This window comes from Pongo pygmaeus, chromosome 18 (genome assembly GCF_028885625.2).
Source record: "Pongo pygmaeus isolate AG05252 chromosome 18, NHGRI_mPonPyg2-v2.0_pri, whole genome shotgun sequence".
NCBI classification, from domain to species: domain Eukaryota; kingdom Metazoa; phylum Chordata; class Mammalia; order Primates; family Hominidae; genus Pongo; species Pongo pygmaeus.
Window position 1 is genome coordinate 54,691,860 of NC_072391.2, and position 26,753 is coordinate 54,718,612.

The 26,753-nt window shown below is 48.8% G+C and overlaps 1 protein-coding gene across 4 annotated transcripts in view; it reads left to right on the top strand.

The window, feature by feature from the left end:
• Positions 1-26,153, top strand: part of ADGRG5 (adhesion G protein-coupled receptor G5) — a 34,495-nt gene extending 8,342 nt beyond the window's left edge. For 3 of the 4 annotated variants that reach the window (XM_054455029.2, XM_063654308.1, XM_063654307.1), the window contains exons 3-13: positions 11,180-11,281; positions 11,508-11,583; positions 12,242-12,398; positions 12,995-13,126; positions 14,198-14,314; positions 15,762-15,914; positions 16,649-16,770; positions 17,035-17,303; positions 19,030-19,207; positions 23,498-23,775; positions 24,128-26,153. In XM_054455029.2, the coding sequence (XP_054311004.1) occupies positions 11,218-11,281; positions 11,508-11,583; positions 12,242-12,398; positions 12,995-13,126; positions 14,198-14,314; positions 15,762-15,914; positions 16,649-16,770; positions 17,035-17,303; positions 19,030-19,207; positions 23,498-23,775; positions 24,128-24,228 (1,647 nt within the window). In that variant the 5' untranslated portion in view covers positions 11,180-11,217 and the 3' untranslated portion in view covers positions 24,229-26,153. The remainder of the gene's footprint in view (positions 1-11,179; positions 11,282-11,507; positions 11,584-12,241; positions 12,399-12,994; positions 13,127-14,197; positions 14,315-15,761; positions 15,915-16,648; positions 16,771-17,034; positions 17,304-19,029; positions 19,208-23,497; positions 23,776-24,127) is intronic. The other variant, XM_054455030.2, reaches the window with a different exon arrangement.
• Positions 26,154-26,753: the final 600 nt, after the last annotated feature.

The following is a 26,753-nucleotide window of genomic DNA, read 5'->3' on the forward strand; positions in this document are numbered from 1 at the left end:
AGGCAGGAGAATCGCTTGAACCCGTGAGGTGGAGGTGGAGGTTGCAGTGAGCTGAGATCGCGTCACTGCATTCCAGCCTGGGTGACACAGCAAGACTGCCTCACACATGAAAAAAGTTATATTTACATTATACTGTAGTCTATTTAGTGTGCAAAAGCATTGTGTCTAAAAATGTACATACCTTAATTAAAGGACACTTTATTGCTAAAAAGTACTAGCAATCTATCTGAGCCTTCTAAGAATCCCACGCTTTTTTGCTGGTGGAAGGTCTTGCCTTGATTCTGATCAAGGTGGTGGTGGTTGAAGGTTGGGGTGGCTGGCTGTTTCTTAAGACAGCAGTGAAGTTTGCCACATCAATTGACTCTTCCTTTCATAAGATGTTTTTCTGTAGCATGTGATGCTGTTTGATAGTATTTTACTCACGGTAGAGCTTCATTCAAAATTGGAGTCATCTCAAACCCTGCAGGGGCTTTATCCACTACATTTCTTTAATATTCTAAATCGTTTGTTGTCATTTCCACAGTGTTCACCATATCTTCACCAGGAGTAGAGTCCATTTCAAAAAACCACTCTTTGTTAATCTATGAGAAGCGACTCCTCATCCATTCAAGTTTGATCATGAGACTGCAGCAATTCAGTCACATCTTCAGGATCCACTTCTAATTCTAGTTCTCTTGCTATTCTCATCACATCTGTAATTACTTTCCCCACTGAAGTTTTGAGCCCCTCAAAGTCATCCATGAAGCATGGAATCAACCTCTTCCAAACTCCTGTTAATGTTGATATTTTGACTTCTTCCCATGAATCACAAATGTTCTTGCAGCATCTAGAAGGGTGAATCTTTTCCAGATTTTCAATTTATTTTGCCCTGATCCATCAGAGAAATCACTATCTATGACAGCTATAGCCTTATGAAATTTGTTTCCTAAATAATAAGACTTGAAGGTCGAAATGACTCCTTGATCCATGGGCTGCAGAATAAAAGTTGTGTTAGCAGCATGAGAACAACATTAATCTCCTTGTGCATCTCCGTCAGAGCTCTTGGGTGACTAGGTACATTGTCAATGAGCAGAAATATTTTGAAATAAATCCTTTTTTTTTTTTTTGAGTGGTAGGTCTTAACAGTGGGTTTAAAATATTCAGGAAACTATGCTATAAATAGATTGCTATCATCCAGGCTTTGTTATTCCATTTGTAGAGCACAGGCAGAATAGATTTAGCACAACTGTTAAGAGACCTAGGATTTTCAGGATGTTAAATGAGTATTGGCTTCCATTGAAAGTCACCAGCTGCATTACCTGCTAACCAGTGAGTTAGCCTGTCCTTTGAAGCTTTGAAACCAGGCATTGATTTCTTCTCTCTGGCTATGAAACTCTTAGATGGCATCTGCTTCCAATATGAGGCTCTTTCATCTACACTGAAATTCTGTTGTTTAATGTAGCCACCCTCATGCATGATGTCAGCTAGTTCTTGTGGATAACTTGCTTCTCCATCAGCACTTGCTGTTTTACTTTGTACTGCTATGTCATGGAGATGACTTTTTTCCTTAAACCTCATGAACCAACCTCTGCTAGCTTCCACGTTTTTTCAGCTTCCTCACCCACCTTGGCCTTCATAGAATTGAAGAGTTAGGGCCTTGCTCTAAACTAGGCTTTGGCTTAAGGGAATGTTGGCCGGGGGGCTGGTTTGATCTTCTATCCAGATCACTGAAGCTTTCTCCATATCAGCAATAAGGTTGTTTTGCTTCATGTGTTCACTGGAGTAGCACTTTAAATTTTCTTTAAGAGCTTTTCCTTTGCATTCATAACTTTGTGAACTGTTCGGTGCAAGATGCCTCGCTTTTGGCTTATCTGGGTTTTGACGTGTCTTCCTCACTGAGCTTAAAATTTCTAGCTTTTGATTTAAAATGAGAGATGTGTGACTCTTTCTTCTACTTGAACATTTAAGAGACAATTGTAGAGTTATTCATTGTCCTAATTTCGATATTGTTGTGTCCTAGAGAATAGGGAGGCCCAAGAAGAGGGAGGGAGACAGGGGAACAGCTAATTGGTGGAGCAGTCAAAACACATCATTTATTGGTTAAGTTTGCCGTCTTATATGGGCGCAGTTTGTGGTACTCCAAAACAATTACAATAGTAACATCAAAGATCTCTGTTCACAGATCACCACAGCAGGTATAATAATAATGAAAAAGTTTGAAATATTATGAGAATTACCAAAACAGGACCCAGCCATTAAGTGAACATGTACTATTGGAAAAATGGTGCAGATAGACTTCCTTGATGCAGGATTGCTGCAATCTTCAATTTGTAAAAAACCCCACAAGATTTGCAAAATGCAATAAAGCCAGGTATACCTGTACAGTTTTAGTCTTGTTATTTGCACCTGTGATCCATTCTGAGTTAAATTTTGTTTGTGCTTCAAGATATGGATTCAAGATGGCTTTTTTTTTTTTTGGCATGAGATATCCAATTGTTCCATCACTAATTGTTGAATCAATTATCCTTTCTCTATGAATTATCTTTGCATCTTTGTCAAAAATTAATCAACAAAAATCAATATATGAACAAATTTTTGGACTCTCTATTCTGTTCTATTCATCTCTGTATCTGTCCTTATGCCAGTAACACACTGTCTTGATTATTGTAGCTTTATAGTAAGCCTTGAAATCAGGTAGTGTGACTCCTCCAACTTCATTCTTCTTTATCAAAATTGTTTTGTCAATTCAAGATCCTTTGTTTTTACATATAAATTTTACAGTCAGCTTGTCATTTTCTAAAAAATATCCCGCAGTGATTTTAATTGGGATTGGATCTATATTCATGAGGGGTGTTGGTCTGTAGTTACCTTGTAATGTCTGTGGCTAGTTTTGGTACTACAGTAATATTAGCCTCCTAAAATGAATTTGAAGCATTTTCCCTTTTATTTTCTAAAGGAATACATTTAGGATTGTTATCATTACTTATTTTGTCTTCATTTTTTTGTAAGAGTTTCTGTAGAATTGATATTATAACTTTTTAAAATGTTTGGAAGAATTAACCAGTGAGGCCATCTGGGCCTAGTGTTTCTTTGTGGGAAGATTTTTAAATTATAAATTCAATTTCTTTAATCAATGAAGGACTATTCCTATTTTCTGTTTTTTCTTGAGTAAGCGTTTGTAGTTTGTGTATTTCAAGGAATTTTTTTCATTTCACCTAAGTTATGTAATTTATTGCCATAAATTGTTAATATTATTCTCCTATTTTTTAATATCTGCAGGTTCTGTAGTGATAGCCCCTCTTTTATTGCTGATAACTGGTCATTGTACCTTGTCCTTTTTTCCCCTTTATCATTCTGGCTAGAGACTTATCAATATTATTGAGCTTTTCAAGTAACCAGCTTTTGGTTTCATTAATTTTTCTCTACTCCATTTTCTATTTTATTGATTTATAATTTTATCTTTTTTTTTTTTTTTTTTTTTTTGAGACGGAGTCTTGCTCTGTTGCCCAGGTTGGAGTGCAGTGGTGTGATCTCGGCTCACTGCAAGCTCTGCCTCCCAGGTTCACACCATTCTCCTGCCTCCTGAGTAGCTGGGACTACAGGCACTCGCCACCATGCCTGGCTAATTTTTTGTATTTTTAGTAGAGACAGGGTTTCACTGTGTTAGCCAGGATGGTCTCAATCTCCTGACTTTGTGATCTGCCCACCTTGGCCTCCCAAAGTGCTGGGATTACAGGCGTGAGCCACCACGCCCGGCCATAATTTTATCTTTATTATTTTTCCTTCTGCTTATTTTATGCTTAATTTGCTCTTCTTTTTATATTTATTAAGGTGGAAGCATACATCACTGACTTGAAATCCTTCATCTTTCCTAATGTAAGCATTTAATGCTATAAATTTTTCTCTAAGCACTGCTTTAGTTGCATCCCACAAATATTATGTTGTGTTTTCATTTTTATTCAGTTGAATATATTTTATAATTTCTCTTGTGATTTTGTCTCTGACTCATGGGTTACTTAATAGTGTATTATTTAATTTCTAAATATTTAGAGGGTTTTTTGAGGCATCTTTATGTTTTTTAATTCTGGTTTAAGTTCCTGGTGGTTACAGAACTTACTTTGTGTGCTTTTAATCCTTTTACATTTATTGAGATTTATTTTATGGCCCAGAATATGGTCTATCTTTGTGAATGTTTCCTGTTGTAATTGAAAAGAATATGTATTTTGTTGTAATTAGGAGAGTGTTCTATAAATATAAAGAAGATAGTTAATAGTGTTGTTCATGTCTTCTGATATGGTTTGGCTGCATCCCCACCAAAATCTCATCTTGAATTGTAGTTCCCATAATCTCCATGTGTCATGGGAGGCACTGATGGGAAGTGATTGGGTCATGGGGGCAGTTTCCCCCGTGCTGCTCTCTTGATAGTGAGTGAGTTCTCATGAGATCTGATGGTTTTATAAGCACCTGGTTTTTCACCTGCTAGCCATTCTCTCTCCTGCCACCCTTTGAAGAGGTGCCTTCCTCCATGATTATATACCCAGTCTTGGGTATTTCTTCATAGCAGCGTGAGAATGGACTGATATATCTTCTATATCAATTTTTGTCTACTTCTAGCAATTACTCAGAGAGAAATATTGCATTTTGCAACTATAAGTGTTGGTTTGTCAATTTCTCCTTTTAGTGTTATCAATTTTTGCTTTATTTTTCAAAGCTCTGTTATTAGGTGCACACACATTAAAGATTGTTACATTTTCTTGACGAATTAGTCTTTAGCATTATATAATCTTTATCCCTGGTAAAATTCCTTATCCTGAAGTTTACTTTTTCAGATATTAATATAGCTATTCCCTCTTACTTATTGATATAGTTTGGCTCTGGGTCCCCATGCAAATCTCATGTTGAACTGTAATTTTTCAATGTTGGGGAGGGACCTGGTGGGAGGTGATTGGGTCATGGGGACAGATTTCCCCCTTGCTGTTCTCCTGATAGTGACTGAGTTCTCACAAGATCTGATGGTTTAAAAGTGTGTAGCACTTCCCCCTTCTCTCTCTGTCTCCCCTGCTGCCATGTGAAGACATGCTTGCTTCCCCTTCGCCTCCTGCCATGATTGTAAGTTTCCTAAGGTCTCCCCAGCCATGCCTGTGGAACCGTGACTCAAACCTCTTTTCTTTATAAATTACTCGGTCTCTGATGGCTCTTTATAGCAGTGTGAAACTATACTAATACACTTATGATTGGTATATCTTTTTTCCATCATTTTACATGTAATTTATTGGTGTCTTTATATTTGATACGTGTTTCTTGAAGACAGTATGTAGTTAGGTTTTGCTTTTATAATCCAGTCAGACAATTTTTGCCTTTTAATTGGAGCATTTGGACTATGCTTAATGTAATTATTTATATGATTGGGTTTATATCTACCGTCTTGCTATTTGTTTTCTCTATATTCCATCTGTTCTTTGTTTCTTTTTCTTCTTGTCCTGTCTTATTTTGGATTGAGCGGTTTTCATAATATTATTTTATCTCTACTATTGCCTTACTAGCTGTATCTTATAATTTTCTCTTTTTTTGTGATGGCATTGTAGGATTTAAATACACATATTTAACTTTCCACAATTTACCTTCAAATAACATTACAATACTTAAAATATAGTTTAAGAACCTCACAACCAAATACTTCCATTTCCTCTCTCCTGCCTGTTGTGCTATTTTTGTGGTACACTTCTACTTCTACATACACTATGATCCCGACAATGCATTGTTACTGTTTTTACATTAAACAGATATTAAAACCAAGGTAATTTATTTTATATTTGACACATTTTTGCCAGTTTCAATACTCTTCATTTCTTTGTTTAAGTCCAAATTTCCAACTGGCATAATTTTTCTTCTGCCCTAAGAATTTTCTTCAATATTTATTTTAGTGACAATCTGCTGGCAATGAATTCTCAAACTCCTTGCTCATCTGAAGAAGTTCTTATTTTGCCTTCTTCTTCTTCTTTTTTTTTTTTTTTTTTTTGAGACAGGATCTTGCTCTGTCACCCAGGCTGGAGTGCAATGGCATGATCATGGCTCACTGCAGTCTTGACCTCCTGGACTCAAGTGATCCTCCAGCCTTAGCCTCCTGAATAGCTGGGACTACAGGTGCATGCCACCATGCCTGACTAAGTTTTGTATATTTTCTAGAGACGGGTTTTCGCCATGTTGGCCAGGCTGGTTTCGAACCCCTGGGCTCAAGCGATCCACCCACCTCAGCCTCCCAAAGTGCTGGGATTAAAGGTGTGAGCCACTGCACCCGACCTTGTCTTCGTTTTTGAAAGATATTTTCACTGGGCATGGAGTTTTAGGATGACAGATTTTTATTGAAAGATATGGCTGCATTATCTTCTGGTTTTGATAGTTTCTGATAAGAAGTCTCTTGTAGTTGGTATCTTTTATCTTCTGTGTATAATGGCTCTTTTCTTCTGGCTGACTTCAAGATTTTATCTTCGGTTCTGCAGCAGTTTGACTAGGATGTATCTAGATGTGTTTTTCTTTGCATTTATTCCATCGGGTTTTGCAGAGCTTCTTGGATCTGTGGTTTGTTGTCTTTTATTAATTTTGGAAAAAAATTGCCCATTTTTAAATTTTCAATTTTCTTTTCTTTCTGTTTCTATTTATTCTTCTCTGTTCTCTCTCCTTTAGCTAGGATTCCAGTTACATATATACAGACCATTTGCACAGTTCTTGGGTAATCTGTTAATTTTTATTTTCACTCTTCTTACTCTTTATATTTCAATTTGGATAATTTATATTACACTATCATCAAGTTCAAGGATTCTTTACTTTGCTGTGTCCAGTTTGCTAATAAACACATTGAAGGAATTCTTCATCACTGATATCGAGTTTTTTATTTCTAACATTTCTACTTGACTAGCCTTAATAGTTTCCATTGTTCTGCTGAAATTTCCTGTCTGTTCTTAGAAGTTTACCTTTTCCACTACACCCTTTAACATATTTACCAGAGCTATCTTGTCTCTATATGATAGTTCCAACATTTTGGCCATCTCTAAGATCTGGTTCTGTATGTCTTAAAATCTTTGACTAACTACCAGGCATTGTGTGTAATGGAACAGTAGTAAAGTAAATGATATTTATGCCTAGAAATTGGAATATTTCTTATGTCATGGCTGTAGTATAGGCCTCAAGTCAATATAATCTGTAGTTGATTTAGGTTTAAGTTTTATTTATTTATCTGTTTATTTAGAGATGGAGTCTCACTATGTTGCCCAGGCTGATCTTGAACTCTTGGGCTCAAATGATCCTCCTGCCTTGGCCTCCCAAAGTGCTGGGATTATAGGCATGAGCCACAGTGCCCAGCTGGATTTAGGTTTTGTTGTTGCTATAGTTACCTTCTGCATACTACAGGCTCCAAATTTCTCCAGTGGTGGACTGTCCCTACATTGTGTTCAGCATGAGGACTTGAGTCCCACAGGAATTTTCCCAGTGTCCCCACTCCGTGCTCAGCATTGCATGCATGCAACACAGAGGAAATCTCTCTTCGTGTTCTGGTCCCTTCTCCAGCGGTAGACTGCTGTTACTTTTGCTTGGTGCAAAGCTTGTGGTGGAGGCAGTGAATTCTTGATTCTCCTGCTCTAGCTTCAGCCTTAGACAGTCTTGAGCCCCAGGAGTGGGGCTTTCTTAGTGTTCATGTTTCTCCTCCAGTTTTTGACAACCTCTGCTTCTTATTCAGTGCAGGTACTAGAGTGCAGGCAGACTTCTTCCCCTTCACCCCCATGGGAACCAAACTCTGCCTTATTGGTTGGAGGATCTTGAGTAGGAGTGAGATTCCTGTTCTTTTCCCAGTAGTAGCAGCAGTCCTCTGTTTTATATCAGTGCAAAATCCTGGACACTAATGGGTTGCCTCTTCCTTGCCAGTGTCCAGTGGCTTTTTTTTTTTTTTTTTTGGTTTTCTTTTGAGACAGGGTCTCACTCTGTTGCCCAGGATGGAGTACAGCGGTGCTATCACGGCTCACTGCAGCCTCCAACTTCCCAGGCTCAGGTGATCCTCACACTTCAGCCTCCTGAGTAGCTGGGACTACAGGTGTGCACCACCACATCTGGCTAATTTTTTTTGTTGTTGTTGTTGTTTTTTTTGTTTTTTGTTTTAGAGACAGAGTTTTGCCATGTTGCCCAGGCTGGTCTCGAACCCCTAGGCTCAAGCAATTCGCCTATCTCGGCCACCCAAAGTGTTGGGATTACAGGCATGAGCCAAGGCACCCAGCACTGATGGCTTTTGCTTAGTGTCACTGCAGCTTTGTGGTGGGAGGGTCTTCTACTCCTCCAGCAGCAGCAGTCAACATTTGCTTTATAGCAGGTCAGGGACCTGTGGGATGGGCATCTTAAATCAAAGCAAAGCCAGGGTGCAGGTGTTTATCTCTCAGCAGCAGCCAATTACCACCTTGCACTCATGCAGGGCCCAGAGCACAGATGGGCTTCTCCAGGTACTCCTGCTCCACCCTCAACCCTTGGCACATCCTGCATGGCTATGTTACCATGGGGCCTCTCTCAGGCCCTGTCCCACTCCACATCATTCTCATGAGCATCCAGTGGAGGACTGTAGGAAGAAATTGGGGGTACAGGTTACCCTTGTGTCTGGGGCTCCCAGTAAACTGCCACTCTAGCTAATGCTCAGCCATTAAGATTTCATTAAGATATTAGTCATTTTCTCCTTATCTACTTTTGCGGCAACTACCTGTTCCTCCATGCTCTGTCAAACATGAAACAGATCATGTGTTTCATCTATCAAAGATAATGTGTTCTGGTTACCTCCAGAAACCAGTTCGCTTGGTGGCCTGTGACCCCAGCTCTCCAGTAGGCTAAAAAAAAAAAAAAGATTTTGTATATTATTTGGCTTTCCCATTGTTATCATGGGAACAATACTCCCATCTGACTCTCTACTTTCTAGGTGGAAATCAAAATCATCTTAATATGGTTTTTACACAATTAAAAAAATCTCCTGTTCAATGTTTCTATTATGACTATATGCATTACATTCCATATTAAGTCGTGTAGCAGCATTTCATTTTCTTGTACAACTTGGTTTTCTTGAAATTAAATGCTTCTTTTTATTTTTGCATTTATAAACTTCCATAAGACATCTCAAAAAACAATTTTTCTAGATGTTCTAACCTATTCGATAGTCTATCTACTCTCCTTTTCCTCTTCCTTATTTTTTTCTTGAAGAGCTCCCTCCCAGGGCATTCTTTTCTCCTGCTCCCTCCGGATGGGAAATGCCCTAGTCCTGCTGTTCAGCATCAACCCGGGCCTTCCCTTCACACATTTTCTGGGGAGTAGCTTTACCTCTTCCATGGTAGGATACAGGGTTTCCTGTACGCTGTGTCTTCTTTCATGATATACTCTCTCATTTTGTTGGAGCACATCCTCCAGCAGCTTCTCAAGAAAGGGTGTGTGTTTTGAAATTCTCAGTAATCCTTGGTTGACCATTCAAGAGAGGAGCACTAAAAACCTAACTGCTTGGCAGAGCTTGGTGACTGGTGAAATTTCACTGTAAGTTAGGTCTTGGCCATGACATTGAGGAACACAAAAATAGAAGTAACTGTAGGATACTATTATTGGAATGGTTAGCTCCTCAGAGACTTTTCTCTTGCCTTGGGGCATAACCCTGGTTGCTGCAGTCTTCTGGAATCTGAGTGGGGGAGGATGTGGGGAGGGGATATTGCTTAATTCCCCCTTCTGTTCTGATTATGGTGCATCCTCTCTCCAACTTTGTGTGGAGACTTTGTGTGTAAACTTTGTGTGGAGCAGGATTGGGGATGGTAGGATAGTGAGGAAACTCCTGAATACTCGAGGTGGCAGGGGAGATCTGGGGACTGAGTTGGGCATTTTAAAGACTCACAACCAACGAACTCTGTTTTTATTTTTATTTTTTATTTTTTTGAGACAAGGTCTTATTCTGTTGCCCAGGCTGGAGTGCAGTGGTATGATTTTTGACTCACTGCAGCCTCCATCTCCTGGGCAGGATCCACCTCACCCACCTGAGTAGCTGGGGACACAAGCGCAGGCCACCATACCCAGCTAATTTTTGTATTGTACTTTTTTTTTTAGAATCAGGGTTTTGCCATGTGTCCCAGGCTGGTCTGGAACTCCTGGTCTCAAGCAATCCTCCTGCCTTGGCCTCCCAAAGAGTTGGGATCACAGGCATGAGCCCCCGTGCCTGGCCAACAATCTCTGTTTTTAGCCTCTTCCTTCATCCCCACTTCAGAGGTTCCTGATGCCTCCAGTTCTCAAGTGCTTCCAAGGTTGTGAAGCTTCTCCTTGTCTCCCGCCAACACCACACCTCTCCCCACTGCAGTCACTTGGGTTCAACTTTTTTTGGTCTGCTAAATGTCTCACCAGGTGCCACCTACTTGTAGTCTCCAAAATTTAGCTGACATCTCCCATCTCTGCAGTTGTTTTCTTTCCCATTGTTCTGTCTTTGTGCCTGTTTTCTAGGGAGTAGCTTTACCTCTCCCATGGTAGGGTACAGGATTTCCTGTATCCTGTGTCTTCTTTCATGATTTACTCTCTCGTTTTGTTGGAGCACATCCTCCAGCAGCTTCCTGAGAGGCTTTGTGCCTCTTTTCTTGCCCATTGTACTGTTTTTCATGCCTCTTTTCTTCCCCATTGTTCTGTGGCTTTGTGCCTATTTTATTCATTCCCTCTCATTTTAGTGGGGCTTTAAGGGGCAGACATAAATTTGCTCTATTGAAGCAGAAGTTTATTAGTTCATTTTAAAATGGAGGAAAATGAGGGCAGAGAGAGAGACAGATCCTACCCAAAGCCGCATGATGAGTTAATGGCAGGGCTGGATGGGGTTTACATGTTGCTTTCTCCCAAACACCTTCCCCCTGGGTAGAGGCTGGGATCCTGGGAAAGCCCCCAGAAAGACTGCTTTCTGGGAGAGGGAGCGTATCAGGCAGAGCTGCTAATGGCAGCCATTACTTGGTGGTCAAGGATTCTGGAGTCTTAGAGACCTGGCTTTAGGCAGGTTTAAGTAAAGCAAGACCCTTTGCCCTTCATCCTCAGCTTCCTCATCTGTGAAATGCAGGAGTGGTGAGTCAAATAAGATGCTGCATGTCCTACTCTTGGGACATGCCAGACACCTAGAAGTTAGAGGTTGCTCTTTTATCATCATGGTGATGGCATGCACCTTTTCCAGGGCCAGAGCCAGTTCTTGGAGGAGACTCTGCACAGGGCATGGATCACTGTGGTGCCCTTTTCCTGTGCCTGTGCCTTCTCACTTTGCAGAATGCAACAGCAGGTAAGGGAGCTCTGCTGAACTGGGGGCAGCCCTAGCCCAGTCCTGGGACTGTGATGCAAAAGGGGGAGGCGTCAAACCATGGGAGATTGAAAAGGGCCACTTAGGCTTCCTGGGGGCAGCAGGAGCTGCTTGTGAACTAGACTCTCAGGGTGAGATGGAAAGCCCAGAGGTTGTGGGGCCAGAGGGCAGTTGAGACACAAGCTGAGGGGGAGTTGTGTCCCCACAGAGACATGGAAAGAACTCCTGAGCTACATGGAGAATATGCAGGTGTCCAGGGGTCGGAGCTCGTTTTTTTCCTCTCGGTGAGTTGGACGTGTCCCTCTCCTGTTTAGAGTTAGCTATGCCTCCCACCCCAAGCCTGCACCTTGAATCAGTGGGTCAGGGTTAGTCTAATGTAGACTCTTAACAGTGCATTTTTTCAGCACTTTTATTGAGCACCTACTGCATGCCTGACACTAGGCTCTGGGGATGCAGGGTGGGCATGTCACTGCCCTCATGAAGTTTATCATCGAGGAATGGGGGCCCTTAATCATAGATGTCATGACACTAAGTGCAGAACTGTGGGTCTCCGTGCATTTTCCTGGGAAGGGGCTCTAAGATTCTGGCTGGGCTCTCCAGGGTCTGTGACCCAAAGTCTGAGCAGCTCTAGGTGAGCGGCCAATGCTGAAGACTGGTCAGGGCTAAGAGTGGCTACTGGGAAGCTGTGAGGGAGCAGTCAGGGAAGGCTTCCTGGAGGAGGTGACAAAAAACTGGGACCTGAACAGGAGTTAATCAAGAGGAGGGGATAGATGGGGTAGGGAGGTAACAGTGTGCCAAGGATGCTGTGTGTGCAGTGGTCTGGAGGTGGGAGTGACAGAAGTGTGGGTGGGGAGGCCCTGCCCTCCCAGGCTGTTTACAGCCCCCTCTCACCCTTACCCCACTCCGGGCTCTGGCCTTCCTGGCCATCTCTCTGGGCTGCAGTCAACTCTACCATCTGGAGCAGATGCTACTGAACACCAGCTTCCCAGGCTACAACTTGACCTTGCAGACACCCACCATCCAGTCTCTGGCCTTCAAGCTGAGCTGCGACTTCTCTGGCCTCTCGCTGACCAGTGCCACTCTGAAGCGGGTGCCCCAGGTCAGAGGCTGCGGGTTTTGGGGTGTGGCCAGCTGCCCTGCCCTAGAAGTCCTCCAGGCGTTTAAGATCTGGACTTTCTCTAGGCTCCACTGTCCTCCCCACACCCCACAGTCCAGGTTCTGCCCTAACTGGCAGTGAGTTGCCTCCTTTGTAAAATGGGGCTGATACTCGCTGTGTGAACTGTGGAAAGGGAGGTGCTTTATGGCGCCTCCAGGGCAGAGTCTTCTTCTTGCTTTGGCTGGAGGCTGCCCCCTGGGGGAGGCACTGTGGGAGAGGCCAGGAACCCTGGCTCCTTTTAGGACCCTGGGGTGATCAGCTGGATCCCTGGCAGGGGCTGGGGCTGGGGCTGGGGCCGGGTGCTGAGGTAGCTCCATCTTCAGGGGTCCAGTGGGTCAGGTAAACATCCAAAACTCAGGAACAGCATGGACGGAAGGCTTGGGATCTTGGGAAGTCTGGGAGGAGATGCAGCCTGGGGGAGAAGGTTCTGTGGGTGGAAACCCCAAGGAAGGTTTCACGGGGAGTGGGAGGCAGTGAAGGTGTTGGGGTCAGGTCTACAGGTCCTGGTTGCCAGACAGCCTGTTTGTGACTCTCCGCAGGCTGGAGGTCAGCATGCCCGGGGTCAGCATGCCATGCAGTTCCCTGCCGAGCTGACCTGGGACGCCTGCAAGACCCGCCCCAGGGAGCTGCGGCTCATCTGTATTTACTTCTCCAACACCCACTTTTTCAAGGTCAGTGTGATGGCGGGCCAAGGAGGGTGGGTGCCGGCCCCTTCTTGGGATCCACTGCAGGCGCCCATGTCACTGCCTGGCCTCTGGGTGACCAGCACTGAGTGAGACCAACCAGCCATCTGTGCAATCCAAGCCAGCAATTGTCCCTCTCTGGGCCTCAGTTTCCCTGCCAGCTTTAGCAGAATGGTAGGAAGGTATAATTACAATCTGCAAATGAGACCTAAGAAACCTACGATGTGCTTGTCACTAGGCGGGAGACAGACAAGAAGGCACTTATTCCCAGCCCTCAGAGAACTCTCTGTCTTGATGCCTAGACTAAGACCTTAGAGATTTTTTTTTTTTTTTTTTTTTTTTTTTTGGCAGAGTCTCGCTCTGTTGCCCAGGCTGGAGTGCAGTGGCATGATCTCGGCTCACTGCAACCTCCGCCTACTGGGTTCAAGCGATTCCCCTGCCTCAGCCTCCCTGGGATTACAGGCGTGCACCACCATGCCCAGCTAATTTTTGTATTTTTAGTAGAGACCGGGTTTAACCATGATGGCCAGGCTGATCTTGAACTCCTGGCCTCAAGTGATCCGCCTGCCTCGGCCTCCCAAAATGCTAGGATTATAGGCGTGAGCCACTGTGCCCGGCCTGACCTTAGGGATTTAATGTCAGCACAAGGTTGATTATAGCCATAGAGATCCAGAGGGATGGATGAGTCAGGGTGGGGTTGGGGCTCTTCCCAGTGGGCAGTCCAGGGGAGCTTCTGGGGAAGGTGCCTTTCAACCTTGGCTTTGAAAGTGAGTGAGGATAGTGGTGAGGTGGAGGGCGTGAGGCTGGAATGCATTAAACGAGTGAGAGGTGGAGCAGGGGGTGGTGAGAGGACAGCTTTCCACAGGGCAGGAACAGCACATGCAAAGGCTGGGAGGCTGGGAGGCTGGGAAGGCTGGGAGGCTGGGAGGCTGGGAAAGCTTTCACGCTGCACACGTGAAACTCTTGCTGCTTATTCTCATCCAGGGAAGCGGAGCTCAGACCTTACCCAGAGCCTCCCCATTTCCCCTCCACTCAGCCCTTCTCCTGCTGCCCTTCCAGGATGAAAACAACTCATCTCTGCTCAACAACTACGTCCTGGGGGCCCAGCTGAGTCATGGGCACGTGAACAACCTCAGGGATCCGGTGAACATCAGCTTCTGGCACAACCAAAGCCTGGTACTTCTGGGGGCGCCTCCGTTTCCACTACACCCCTGCCCCTCTGTGACTCTCCTGTTGAACACTGGTTTGACTAGACCCAAATCTGTGGAACCATCTTGGAAATCCATCACACTTTGAAAATTCCTGCTCAAGAAATAAGAGAGAGAGAAGTTTTTACTCATGCATTTGTCAGAATTCTTTCAGTTGCAAGTGAGAAAAGACCACCTCAAGCCAGCTTGAGCACAGAGGGAACTGATTGGCACACATCAATGAAATGTCTAGGGGTGGTCCACCAGCTTCAGGCACGGCTGGATCCAGGGATGGATCTGATGCCCTCATGGCTCAGTCTCTCTCCATCTCAGCAGTGGTCTCCTGCCTTGGCTGTCCGTTCTGTGGCATGATGGATGCTGGAGAGCCAGACTTCCTTTCCCTCTTCCCATCAGGCTCTTCCCCCTACTCCCTACCCCCAACCTGCCCCAGCGTGGATCAGGGTCTCAGGATCTTAAAGGTTCAGCTGGGTCACATGTCCATCCCTGCACCTGTCACTGTGCCCAGGGGGATAGAATGTGTGGATTGGCCAGGCCTGGGTCACACGGCCCAGGGACTGGGGTGAAGGAGTGAGCTCCTAGGGGAAGTGCAGATGCTGATCCTGGAACAAAGACAGGGCTGCTCGTTGGGGGTGGGGGCGGAGTGGGGTGGCTCACAAGCCTCAGTGCCTCCATTTCTGGTTCCTGGCATTCCTGAAAAGCCCGGAGCCTCTACTTTCTGGCTCCATCTTCCCTTCAGCTTCACCAGGACTGCCCTGCACTCTGAATTTCACCATCATCCTTTCCTTTCAGCTCTGGGCTTTTGCCACTACGGTTCCCTCCACCTGGAATGCCCTTGCCCTACTCGTGCTGAAATCCAACACGTCCTCTAAGGGCTCAGGGCCCCCACCTCCCCTTCTCCCTTTGGGTCAGCTCTGCCTGCCCTCCATGGTTTTCTGTGATTGCCTGTGTCATTTCCTCCACTTCTCCACCCACGTGGCTTGGCGTTAGGATTGTCTGTGGATGAGTCTCCCCCGACCAGGCATGGGTCTGAGCACATTGCTGTTCCCCACGGGGAGGAGGGGAAGGGATCAGCTGGTTATGGAGTGCCTACTATATAAAAGGCCAGAGCTGGACACTCAAGATTCCATGTTGCCTTTTGTTTTTCCATCATTGTTGTAACATGGGTATGAATGATCCTATTCTGTAGATGACTAAACTGAGGCTCAGAGCAACTTGGCATCTTGCCAGGGTCACTCTGCGAGCCCACAGTGGAGGTAGGACTGGAATCTGAGACTGTCTGAGGCCAAAGGCCAGCCAGTGCCTGGTAAGATGTTGGCAAATGTGCAGTTCAGTCACCGTTGGCCCCCAGGACTCCCAGACACTGATCCGCAGCCTTTCCTCTGCACCCTATGACTGACCCCAGCATCTCTACCCAGGAAGGCTATAATCTGACCTGTGTCTTCTGGAAGGAGGGAGCCAGGAAACAGCCCTGGGGGGGCTGGAGCCCTGAGGGCTGTCGTACAGAGCAGCCCTCCCGCTTTCAGGTGCTCTGCCGCTGCAACCACCTCACCTACTTTGCTGTTCTCATGGTATGTATGCATCCTGAGTGGGGCTCAGAGCTGCAGAGGGACCTGTGTCTGTGGCAGAGAAGCAAGGCAAAAGCTGGCGCAAGGGACAGAAAATCCAACTTAAATGGGCTTAAGCAAAAAAAAAAAAAAAAAAAAAAGATAAAAAACTTTATGGACTCATGTTTCTGGAAAGGCTGGGTTAGGCTTCAGGCATGGCTTGATCCAGGGGCTGATCACTAAGATCACTAAGATAGCACTCTATCTCTGTCCTTCAACTGTGCTTGCTCTGTGCTGGCTTAGCCTTCAAATAGGATCTCCTTGTGAGATAATAATATAGCTGGCAGCAGTTCCAGGCTCATGCCCTGCTAGCTTTCAGGCCAGTGGAATAAAATCTTCTTTTACCCAGTTCTGCCAGCCATGTGCTCATCCCTGACCCAATCACTATAGGCAGGAGGAGGGAGGGCCCTGCTTGACCAGGCCTGGCGCCCCTTTCTGCATGAAGAGGGCAAAGTGGTGGAACCCCCCAGGTGCATAGGGTGTGGGAGAAGGGAGGTACTCATAGAAGAAGAGGGAGATGGGAGCTGTGGAGGGGGCAAAACTGACTGTATCTGCCATGGCCTTGTTCAAGCCAGGTCCATGGCTAGGTTTGTGGGGAAGGGGACTTGGAGAGGAGGCCTCAGGAGGTCCCTCTGACTGAAGATGGGAGGGAGGGCGATACTATGCTTCTGGCCTCCAGCCCCTCTTCCCTCCTGCAGCAACTCTCCCCGGCCCTGGTCCCTGCAGAGTTGCTGGCACCTCTTACGTACATCTCCCTCGTGGGCTGCAGCATCTCCATTGTGGCTTCGCTGATCACAGTCCTGCTGCACTTCCGTTTCAGGTATTCCACTGCCACAGTGCTGGGCCTGCCCCGCACTGTGGCACATCACCCTTCCTTGTGTCCCGTTTAGTCCACTAGAACTGGGTGTGCTTCTCCAGAGGGTGGGGGCCAGGAGGCGGGAGACCAGCCTTGTGATGCGACTGCTGTGGGATCCCTGCCCCTTCTTTGCCTCAGTTTCCCCGTCGGCATGCACCTGTGCGCCCAGTGGGTAGTGCTGCCTGGGTGATGTCCCTGGGCCATGGAGGGCCATTCTCTCACCTGCAGGAAGCAGAGTGACTCCTTAACACGCATCCACATGAACCTGCATGCCTCTGTGCTGCTCCTGAACATTGCCTTCCTGCTGAGCCCCGCATTCGCAATGTCTCCTGTGCCCGGGTCAGCATGCACGGCTCTGGCCGCTGCCCTGCACTATGCGCTGCTCAGCTGCCTCACCTGGATGGCCATCGAGGGCTTCAACCTCTGCCTCCTCCTTGGGCGCGTCTACAACATCTACATCCGCAGATATGTGCTCAAGCTTGGTGTGCTAGGCTGGGGTAAGCACATCATCTCTCCTCTCCTCCTCCTCAGACCTCCAGGTGGGCAGGGTATTGACCCCCTTTAGTCCTTTCTTTCCTCTCCTCCTCATCATCCTAGTGGCCATTACATGACCACCAGCTGTGAACTCTGTCTACACCCACCTCTACTTTCCATGTTACTAATTTTATCACCTCTTCCACCTCCGTCATCACCATCGTCACCTCCTCCACCTCCTTCACCACCATTATCACCTCCTTCACCTTCGTTATCACCATCACCTCCTCCACCTCCATCACTACCGTCATCATCTCCTCCACCTACGTTATCGCCATCACCTCCTCCACCTCATCACCACCGTCATCACCTCCTCCACCTACATCACCACCATCATCACCTCCTCCACCTACATCACCACCTTCTTCACCACCATGATCACCTCCTCCACCTCCATCACCACCTCCTCCACCTTCATCACCATCATCATCACCTCCTCCACCTCCATCACCTCCTCCACCTCCTTCATCACCACCATCATCTCCTCCACCTCCATCACCACCTCCTCCACCTCCGTCACCTCCATCATCACCTCCTCCACCTCCATCATCACCATCATCACCTGCTCCATCTCCTCCACCTCTATCACCACCATCATCACCTCCTCCACCTCCATCATCACCATCACCTCCTCCATCTCCTCCACCTCTATCATCACCGTTATCAGCTCCTCTACCTCCATCATCACCATCGCCTCCTCCATCTCCTCCACCTCTATCATCACCATCATCACCTCCTCCACCTTCATCATCACCATCATCACCTCCTCCATCTCCTCCACCTCTGTCACCACCATCATCAATCACCTCCTCCACCTCTATCACCATCATCATCACCTCCTCCATCTCCTCCACCTCTGTCATCTCTGTCATCACCATCATCACTTCCTCCACCTCTACTACCTCCTCCACCTCTACTACCACCATCATCACCTCCTCCACCTCCATCACCATCATCATCACCTCCTCCATCTCCTCCACCTCTGTCATCAGCATCATCACCTCCTCCACCTCCATCATCACCATCATCACCTCCTCCACCTCCATCATCACCATCATTACCTCCTCCACCTCCATCATCAGCATCATCACCTCCTCCACCTCCATCATCACCATCACCTCCTCCATCTCCTCCACCTCTATCATCATCATCATTACCTCCTCCATGTCTATCATCACTATCACCTCCTCCATCTTCTCCACCTCTATCGTCACCATCATCACCTCCTCCACCTCCACTAACACCATCATCACCTCCATCTCCTCCACCTCCATCAGCACCATCATCACATCCTCTACCTCCATTACTACCATCATTTTCTGTACCTCCTTCACCACCGTCACCACCTCCTCCCCCACCTACTCCACCTCCATCACCACCATCATCCCTTCCTCCACCTTCTCTATCTCCAGCAGCACCATCACTGGTACCTTCATCACCATCCTTGCCCCTTTCTTGCTTATCTCTATTTCCTCAGCAGTTCCCCAGTCCTCCCTCCCATTTGCTCCCCACCAGCACCTTCCCAGTGTGACCACTCCTCCCTCCACCACTGTTCCGTCATACAGCCATCACTAACATCATCTTGGAGGAGAGCTTCCTCCAAACCACCAGGCTCATTGCTCTGAAGCCGGGGGCTCAGAACAGTCTCCTCCCAGTTGTCCCTTGACCAGTGAAATTCTGTGTCAGCAGCCCCAGGGACCGAGGGCCAGCCCTCTCCCACATCTCCTGAGCCTTCGTCCCACCTCTCAGGGGCCCCAGCCCTCCTGGTGCTGCTTTCCCTCTCTGTCAAGAGCTCGGTATACGGACCCTGCACGATCCCCGTCTTCGACAGCTGGGAGAATGGCACAGCCTTCCAGAACATGTCCATGTGAGTGCCCTCAGGGCTGCAGTGGGCTCCCTGGCCTGGCAGAAGGGCCACATGGGCCTGGGGCTCCAAATGGAATATCCTGGAGGCAAGGCACTGGCTGTGGGGCAGAGAGGGAGCTGGGGCTTAGACAGGGGGGTTTGCAGGGGGCTCCACCACATCCCTTTCATGGATCCGGGTCTCCTGAAGAGGCAGCCTTGTGTTCTATGCTGGCGAAGTCTACGAAGCCAGCATCTGCTCGCCAACCTGCCAGGGCAGCGGGCCTCCCACCTCCTCTCTCCTGCCCTGCCCTCCAGTGCCCAGGCCCTGAGGGTCTGACTCAGCCTGCACTTGACTCTGTTCCCCTGCAGACCACCTTGCTGCACCTACCCAGGCTCCAACTCCTCCCGACCTGCCAGGCCTCTCAAGCCCTCCTAGTTGGACAAGAGTGCTGTGGGGGCTGGGCTTGGGGGAGGCAAAGAGAGGCAGCAAGGTGGGCCTTTAGGGGCCGGGGGACATACTGCTGCTTTTTTTTTTTTTTTTATAGCCCCTCCCTGCAGGCAAGGACATTAAGCTTTTTATTATTATGCAACATTTCTAACAGCCAGACATAGACTAGCCTAAGGAACCCCCGTGGGCCCATCACTCACTTGCAGCCGGCTGTGGAATCTTTTTCCTTCTTGGCTGATGCAGGCTCAGGATGGGGGCTGATTCTGTGGCAGGCCCTGGGTATCAGCCGGCTTCGTTTTCACAAGGGCAAGGGCCGGGTCCTGTTGCCAGCCCTATTTTACAGTTAGGGCACCTGAGAAACAGGCAGCTTAAGAACTCTACTTGAGGAGCCCCAGCCAGTCAGTGGCAGAGCTGGGGCTTGGTCTCTGGCAGGCTGGTCCAAAGCCGGGCCCCCAGCCCCTGAGGCAAGGCCGGGGCACTGCGTGCTACCTAGGTGGGGCTGATCCCTCTCACAGTGAGGCTTGGGTGTATCAGAGGACACGTGACTTCAATTTACATGAATTGTTCTCTGCAATCTCCACGACAACCCATAAGGCAAGTACATAATCATCCCCATCCTACAGATGAGGAAACAGAGGCTCTGGCCTTAGTTTACATACTCTCTGAAGATGTATTTTCTTTTCTTTCTTTTTTTTTTTTTTTGAGATGGAGTTTTGCTCTTGTTGCCCAGGCTGGAGTGCAATGGTGTGATCTCGGCTCACTGCAACCTCTCCCTCCTGGGTTCAAGCGATTCTCCTGCCTCAGCCTCCCGAGTAGCTGGGATTACAGGTGCCTGCCACCACGCTCAGTTAATTTTTGTATTTTTAGTAGAGACAGAGTTTCAGCATGTTGGCCAGACTGGTCTCAACTTCTGACCTCAGGTGATCCGTTTGCCCTGGCCTCCCCAAGTGCTGGGATTACAGGCGTGAGCCACTACACCCAGCCTATTTTCTTATATAATAATGTGATGAGGACAAAGGAGCTTTAGTGACACGTCCACAGGACCCACTAATGCACAGATGTTAGAGAACACCCACCTACAAGCCAGCTTCTCCCTGGGTCTTCCTCACTCTGCCGTCTCCTCTCAGGAAACAATTACCTTGGGGTTTGTGATTTTTTTTAATCTTAAATTTAAAACATCTCTTACTATGTATATACACATTCCTAAACCCAAACATCAGTTAAAAACCAAAAACAGGCTGGGCGCGGTGGCTCACGCCTGTAATCCCAGCACTTTGGGGGCCGAGGCGGGCAGATTATGAGGTCAGGAGATCAAGACCATCCTGGCCAACATGGTGAAACCCTGTCTGTACTAAAAATACAAAAATTAGCCAGGCATGGTGGCGGGTGCCTGTAGTCCCAGCTACTCGGGAGGCTGAGGCAGGAGAATCACTTGAACCCGAGAGGCAGAGGTTGCAGTGAGCCAAGATCGCGCCACTGCACTCCAGCCTGGGCGACAGCGAGACGCCGACTCAAACAAACAAACAAATAAAAAACACATCCTGGCCAACATGGAGAAATCCCATCTCTACTAAAAATACAAAAATTAGCCGGACGTGGTGGCGGGCGCCGGTAATCCCAGCTACTCGGGAGGCTGAGTCAGGAGAATCGCTTGAAGCTGGGAGGTGGAGATTGCAGTGAGCCGAGGTTGCGGCACTGCACTCCAGCCTGGAGACAGAGTGAGACTCCATCTCAAAAAACAAAACAAAACAAATACAACCCTTGAAAATCATTCAGATGTCTGCTGACGGGATGCTGGATGAATGGACTGTGGTAGAGCTGCCCCCGTGGTGATATTCCCTAGTGGTGAAAGTGAGTGGTCGCCTACCACACTCATCAACTTGGAGGAATCCCAAAATAATGTCCTGGGACCCTTGTGACTGAAGGGGCAGGAGCCACAAAGTGAACCTGAGCAGGGGATTGTGACAGTTAGGGGCTCAGGCTCTGAGCCTGGGGCTTTAGGTTCCAGCTTTGCCTCTAACTGGAATGTGTTCCTGAGCAGAGCCTGAGTTTCCTCATCTGCAGGATGAGGATGATTATGTACTTGCCTTATGGGTTGTTGTGGGGATTGCAGGGGACAAGTCACATAAAGCACATCGTTACTGGTGGAGGGTGTCCAGGTTCTTGGCGTCTTGAACCAAGAATGGGACAAGCCTGGGCATGGTAGCTCATGCCTGTAATCCCAGCACTTTGGAAGGCCGAGGCAGGTGGATCAACTGAGGTCAGGAGTTCGACATCAGCCTGGACAACATGGTGAAACCCTGTCTTTACTAAAAATACACAAAAATTAGCTGGGCGTGGTGTCGGGTGTCTGTAGTCCCAGCTACTCAGGAGGCTGAGAGAGAGTTGCTTGAACCCGGGAGGCGGAGGTTGCAGTGAGCCAAGATCACGCCACTGCACTCCATCCAGCATGGCAACAGAGACTCCCTCTCAAAAAAAAACCTTTTTTTTTTTTTTTTTTTTTTTTGTGAGGAATGAATTAAGCAACAAAAGCAAAGATTGATTGAAAATGAAAGTACGCGCTACAGTGTGGGAGTGGGCCAGAGCACAGGGCCTCAAGAACCCTGTTACAGAATTTGTGGAGGTTTAAATACACTCTAGAGGTTTCCATTGGTTACTTGGTGTACGCCCTCTGTAAATGAGGAGGATGAAGTAAAATTACAAAGTCATTTGGCATACGCCCTATGTAAATGGAGAGGATATTTTCTGTCACAGCTGAAGTGTTTCCATTTGATTTATTTTTATTTATTTTGAGATGGAATCTCGCTCTGTCACCCAGGCTAGAGTGCAGTGGTGCGATCTTGGCTCACTGCAACCTCTGCCTCTCGGGTTCAAGTGATTCTCCTGCCTCAGCCTCCCGAGTAGCTGGGACTACAGGCACCCGCCACCATGCCTGGCTAATTTTTGTATTTTTAGTACAGACGGGGTTTCACCATGTTGGCCAGGATGGTCTCCAACTCCTGACCTCAAGTGATTCGCCCACCTTGGCCTCCCAAAGTGCTGGGATTACAGGCATGAGCCACCGCGCCTGGCCTCCATTTGATTTAGTTCTAGGAAGTCCTTACGTTCCCTCTCTCTAAACCCTATTCTCCTGCCTCAGCATGACATTGTGTTCGACTAAAAGGTGGCATCTGTCTTGAAGGTGACTTGGGGAGGCAAAGCGCAGAGGCCTCCAGGAGGGCCCGGGACCGGGGCTGGCTTTGGTTAGTTCTCCATGGCTCTGTGCTCAGCCCTCAGTGGGCTCTCCTGCTGCTCTGCGTGCTCTCAGGTTGACACTTGGAGGGTCCCTGTCCACCAAGCCACGGGTTGGCAGCCCGCCCACTCTCCAGCGCAGGCCATGGTGGCCCCGTCTAGGTGGGGAGTGGCTCCTGGGGAGGGGCGTCCCACTGCAGAGATGATGATGAGGCAGTGACAACCATGTAGTGGGGTGGAAGGGGAGGTTTCCAGGAAACAGGGCTCCGGGCCAAGGATCCAATAGAGGATGGGGCATGCCGGCCTTGGGCTGGCCATGGAAGCAGAGAGGAGTGAGATGTGGAAAGGAGAGAGGAAGAATTTTCAGGGGGTGAAGACGCGGGGACGTGAGAGAAACCACTGTGACTGGAAAGGTGCGCATGAGGGAGCTTCAGATTGTTGACCAAGGAGGCAGATGTGTCCTCTGATGGTGGCCTGGCTAGAAAGCCAGGTGAGGGGTTTCACCGTGTGTTCAGTCTGGCAAGAAACAATAGGGCCTGAGCCAGGAGACCGAGTGGGGCTTCAGGGAGTGATGCTGGCCTCCCCGCAGGCCTGGGAGCCACCGTGAGCCTGACACGTCACCCTCCCCTGCAGATGCTGGGTGCGGAGCCCCGTGGTGCACAGTGTCCTGGTCATGGGCTACGGCGGCCTCACGTCCCTCTTCAACCTGGTGGTGCTGGCCTGGGCACTGTGGACCCTGCGCAGGCTGCGGGCGCGGGTGGATGCACCGAGTTCCAGGGCCTGCCATGACACTGTCACTGTGCTGGGCCTCACCGTGCTGCTGGGAACCACCTGGGCTTTGGCCTTCTTTTCTTTTGGCGTCTTCCTGCTGCCCCAGCTGTTCCTCTTCACCATCTTAAACTCGCTCTACGGTAGGGCCGGAGGGCAGCCTGGAGGAAGCCGCCTGGCAGGGGGTGTATGGCTGGTGGGATGTTCACTGCCAAAGGGGTTCAGGTGAAGGGGGCGAGTGGGGGACTGATGTCCAGCCCACAGCTCCACTAGCTAAGCTGGTGGGGGCTACATCTGCATGAAGGTACCCGATGGACTGGCCACAGCAGCTCTTCCAGCTCTGAGGCTCTGCCCCCTGGCCTCCTACAGTAAGAGATTCTGGGAGTTGCTCATGGGCCCCAGGGAGGCCAGCTCGCTGCAGCCAAGGAGACCCTGGCCTTTGAGGAAGCCCACGCTGCCTCGTGGAACTCCCACCTACCAGCCTTTCTCTTGCAGGTTTCTTCCTTTTCCTGTGGTTCTGCTCCCAGCGGTGCCGCTCAGAAGCAGAGGCCAAGGCACAGATAGAGGCCTTCAGCTCCTCCCAGACAACGCCGTAGTCTGGGCCTCCTGGCCTGGAACCCTCAGCCTCCCTGGCTGCCAGTAGCCTGAGGCTACAGCTCCCGCTAGAGAGGGTGGCAGGCCTGCTACTGGACCCCAGAGGCCACTGTGACTGCCAAGGGGTCTTTTGCACTTCCACGGCCTCTCCAGGCACTGAGGGGAAGGCATTGCTCTACCTCTCCCTGACATTTTGCTCCGGGGCAGATCCAACCTTACCTGGGGCAGCAAACTGTCCTGGTACCTGGGCCCAGCTCACCAGGGATGTGGGCAGAGCACCAGCCTGGGCATCAGGAGGCCGAGTTTCAAGGACTGTCTCTGAGTCTGTCTGTATGACCTTGGGCCTGCCACTTCTCACAGACCCTAGGTATCCATAGCTGTGACATGGGGGCAAGCGGCCTTGTTCCAGCCTAACCCAGGAGCTTAGTAAAAATTGCATGAGACCAGGGGGAAGAGTGTCAGCGTGGGGTGGGAATTCCCGCGGCCTCCACCTGCTTGCTAGGGGCAGGATCTCATCCAGGCTGCCCTGGAAGCACCTGCTTGGCCCTGCCACCTTCCTCCGGGGGAGGGCCAGATGGCATCCTGGCTTGGGGTGGGTGGGACCTACCCAGGCTCTGAGACTTTACTGGCCTATGCCTGAGGCCTCTTTTCTTTTAACTCCCTAAATTATGATGACTCCAAGTCCAAGCCCACCCTTCCCAAAGTTTGGGAGGTTCCGCCGTTCCCAGAGGCTCCTCCTGCGGTGCTCCCAAGACTTCCATAGACCATTTGGACCAGTAGCCCATCCCACAGTTTTCTTGGGGGCAGAGGAAAACACTTCTTTCTCCTCCAGCTGAATCAGCTGGATCCCAGTGACCTGGCTGTTTGGTGATTGGGCAGGATTGAATTTGCGCAGGTAGGCGTGAGAGTGTGGGTTTTAAATTCGAAGCTCAGGCCATAGTTGCAGAGAATCACCCTTTACACCAGACCTTCATGAGACAGTGCTCATGAAGCCAGTGCGTTTCCCAGGACGAACACTAGGGAGCACCGCTGGTCCACACTCAGAGGCCCTTGGCGCCAAGACTGCATCTAGAATCACTCAAACACCTGTTTGCAGACCCCATGCACCAGCTGGAGAGGCCGTAACTGCAGGACTGCGCCTACTGAGTGACCCATTTCCTCCAGGAGGAAAGGCAAGACACGTTTACACAGCCATTTGTCTCTTTTCCCAATGCGGCGGTGCGCTGTCGCTCTTGGGGGCTGCACCCCAGACATAGCTGGCACCAGAGCAGGGCTGGGATGGGTGCTCAGGGCCCTGCCCCAAGCCATTGGGCAGTTTTGATGACGTCGAAGGTCACAGGCAGAAAATCGGAGCAGGATTTCCCCTGGGGAAAAGTTCTCCCGGGACATCTTCTGCTCTTCTGTACATTTCTAGATGCAAATAACTCCTTCACCAGGCAGGGAGTGGCGTAGGCTCTGGAGCCAGGCTGCCTGGGCTCCAATGCCAGCTCTGTCACTTGCTAGCTGTGAGACTGTGGACAAACCACTCAGCCTCTGTGTGCCTCAGTTTTCCTATTTGTAAAATAGAGGCCATAGTGGTACCTATTTTGAAGACTAAGTAAAAGAATTCAAATAAAGAGACTTGGCACAGAGTAAGTGCTCAGTAAATGGTTACTGGTATTCTCATTAGTATTTTTGCTATTATTATTAACAGTGTTAACTGAGTTTCAGAGGCCAGCCTGTCTAAGCCCCAGGCCCAGCTCTGCTCAACCTTGTAGGCACAACCCCTTCTTAGGCACATCTCACCATGCCTCAGTTTCTTTCCCCAGAGGGGTCTCTATTCCCACCTCGCTGACTTTCTGCTGTTCTAGGAATAGTCCCCACACAGTGCAGCCTCCAGGCCATGCCACATGTCCCCTGACCTCCCAGTTCCCCAATCTTCCGGTCTATAGAAATTCCTGGTGGTCATTTATCACATCTTCTACAAAATTGCCCCAGCGGTGCATAGAGAAGGCCTCTTTCCCACACTAACTCCAGGCATACTCTCCCCACCCCCACCACCATCTGGGTGATGTGAGCACCCATCCAAGCTCCCATGGTTAAGCCCAGGCTCTCCAGGCCTTGGGGCAGGGGGTCCCCTTGCTAATGAGGGTCCCGAGGAATTATGGGAACCTTTAGCCCTTCTCTTGGGCAGCTCCAGGGAGTGGGGACACAGGCTCCTGCTATGGCTGGGTCTGCATAGAGCCCCCCAGGCCAGGACCTGGCCTCTCAGACCCCACCAAGCCCAGGGCTTGCCTGAGGGAGGATGTGGCCACAGTGATACAGGATGAGACTGGCAGTTCCAGGAAGCAGCCCCAAGCTTGTGGCCCTGAGCGCCGCTGGGGTCCAGGCCCTGGGCAGGGACCACTTCCTGGAAATGTCTCACTGGGTGTGGGTCAGGGACTGAGGGAGATAGTGTGGAGCCAGGCAGGGCCCTGCTTCCCCCTTCCTCTCCCTCCCAGCAGAGCCCAGAGGGGGCCCTGGGGCCAGCTCTTGGGAGCTTCCAGAC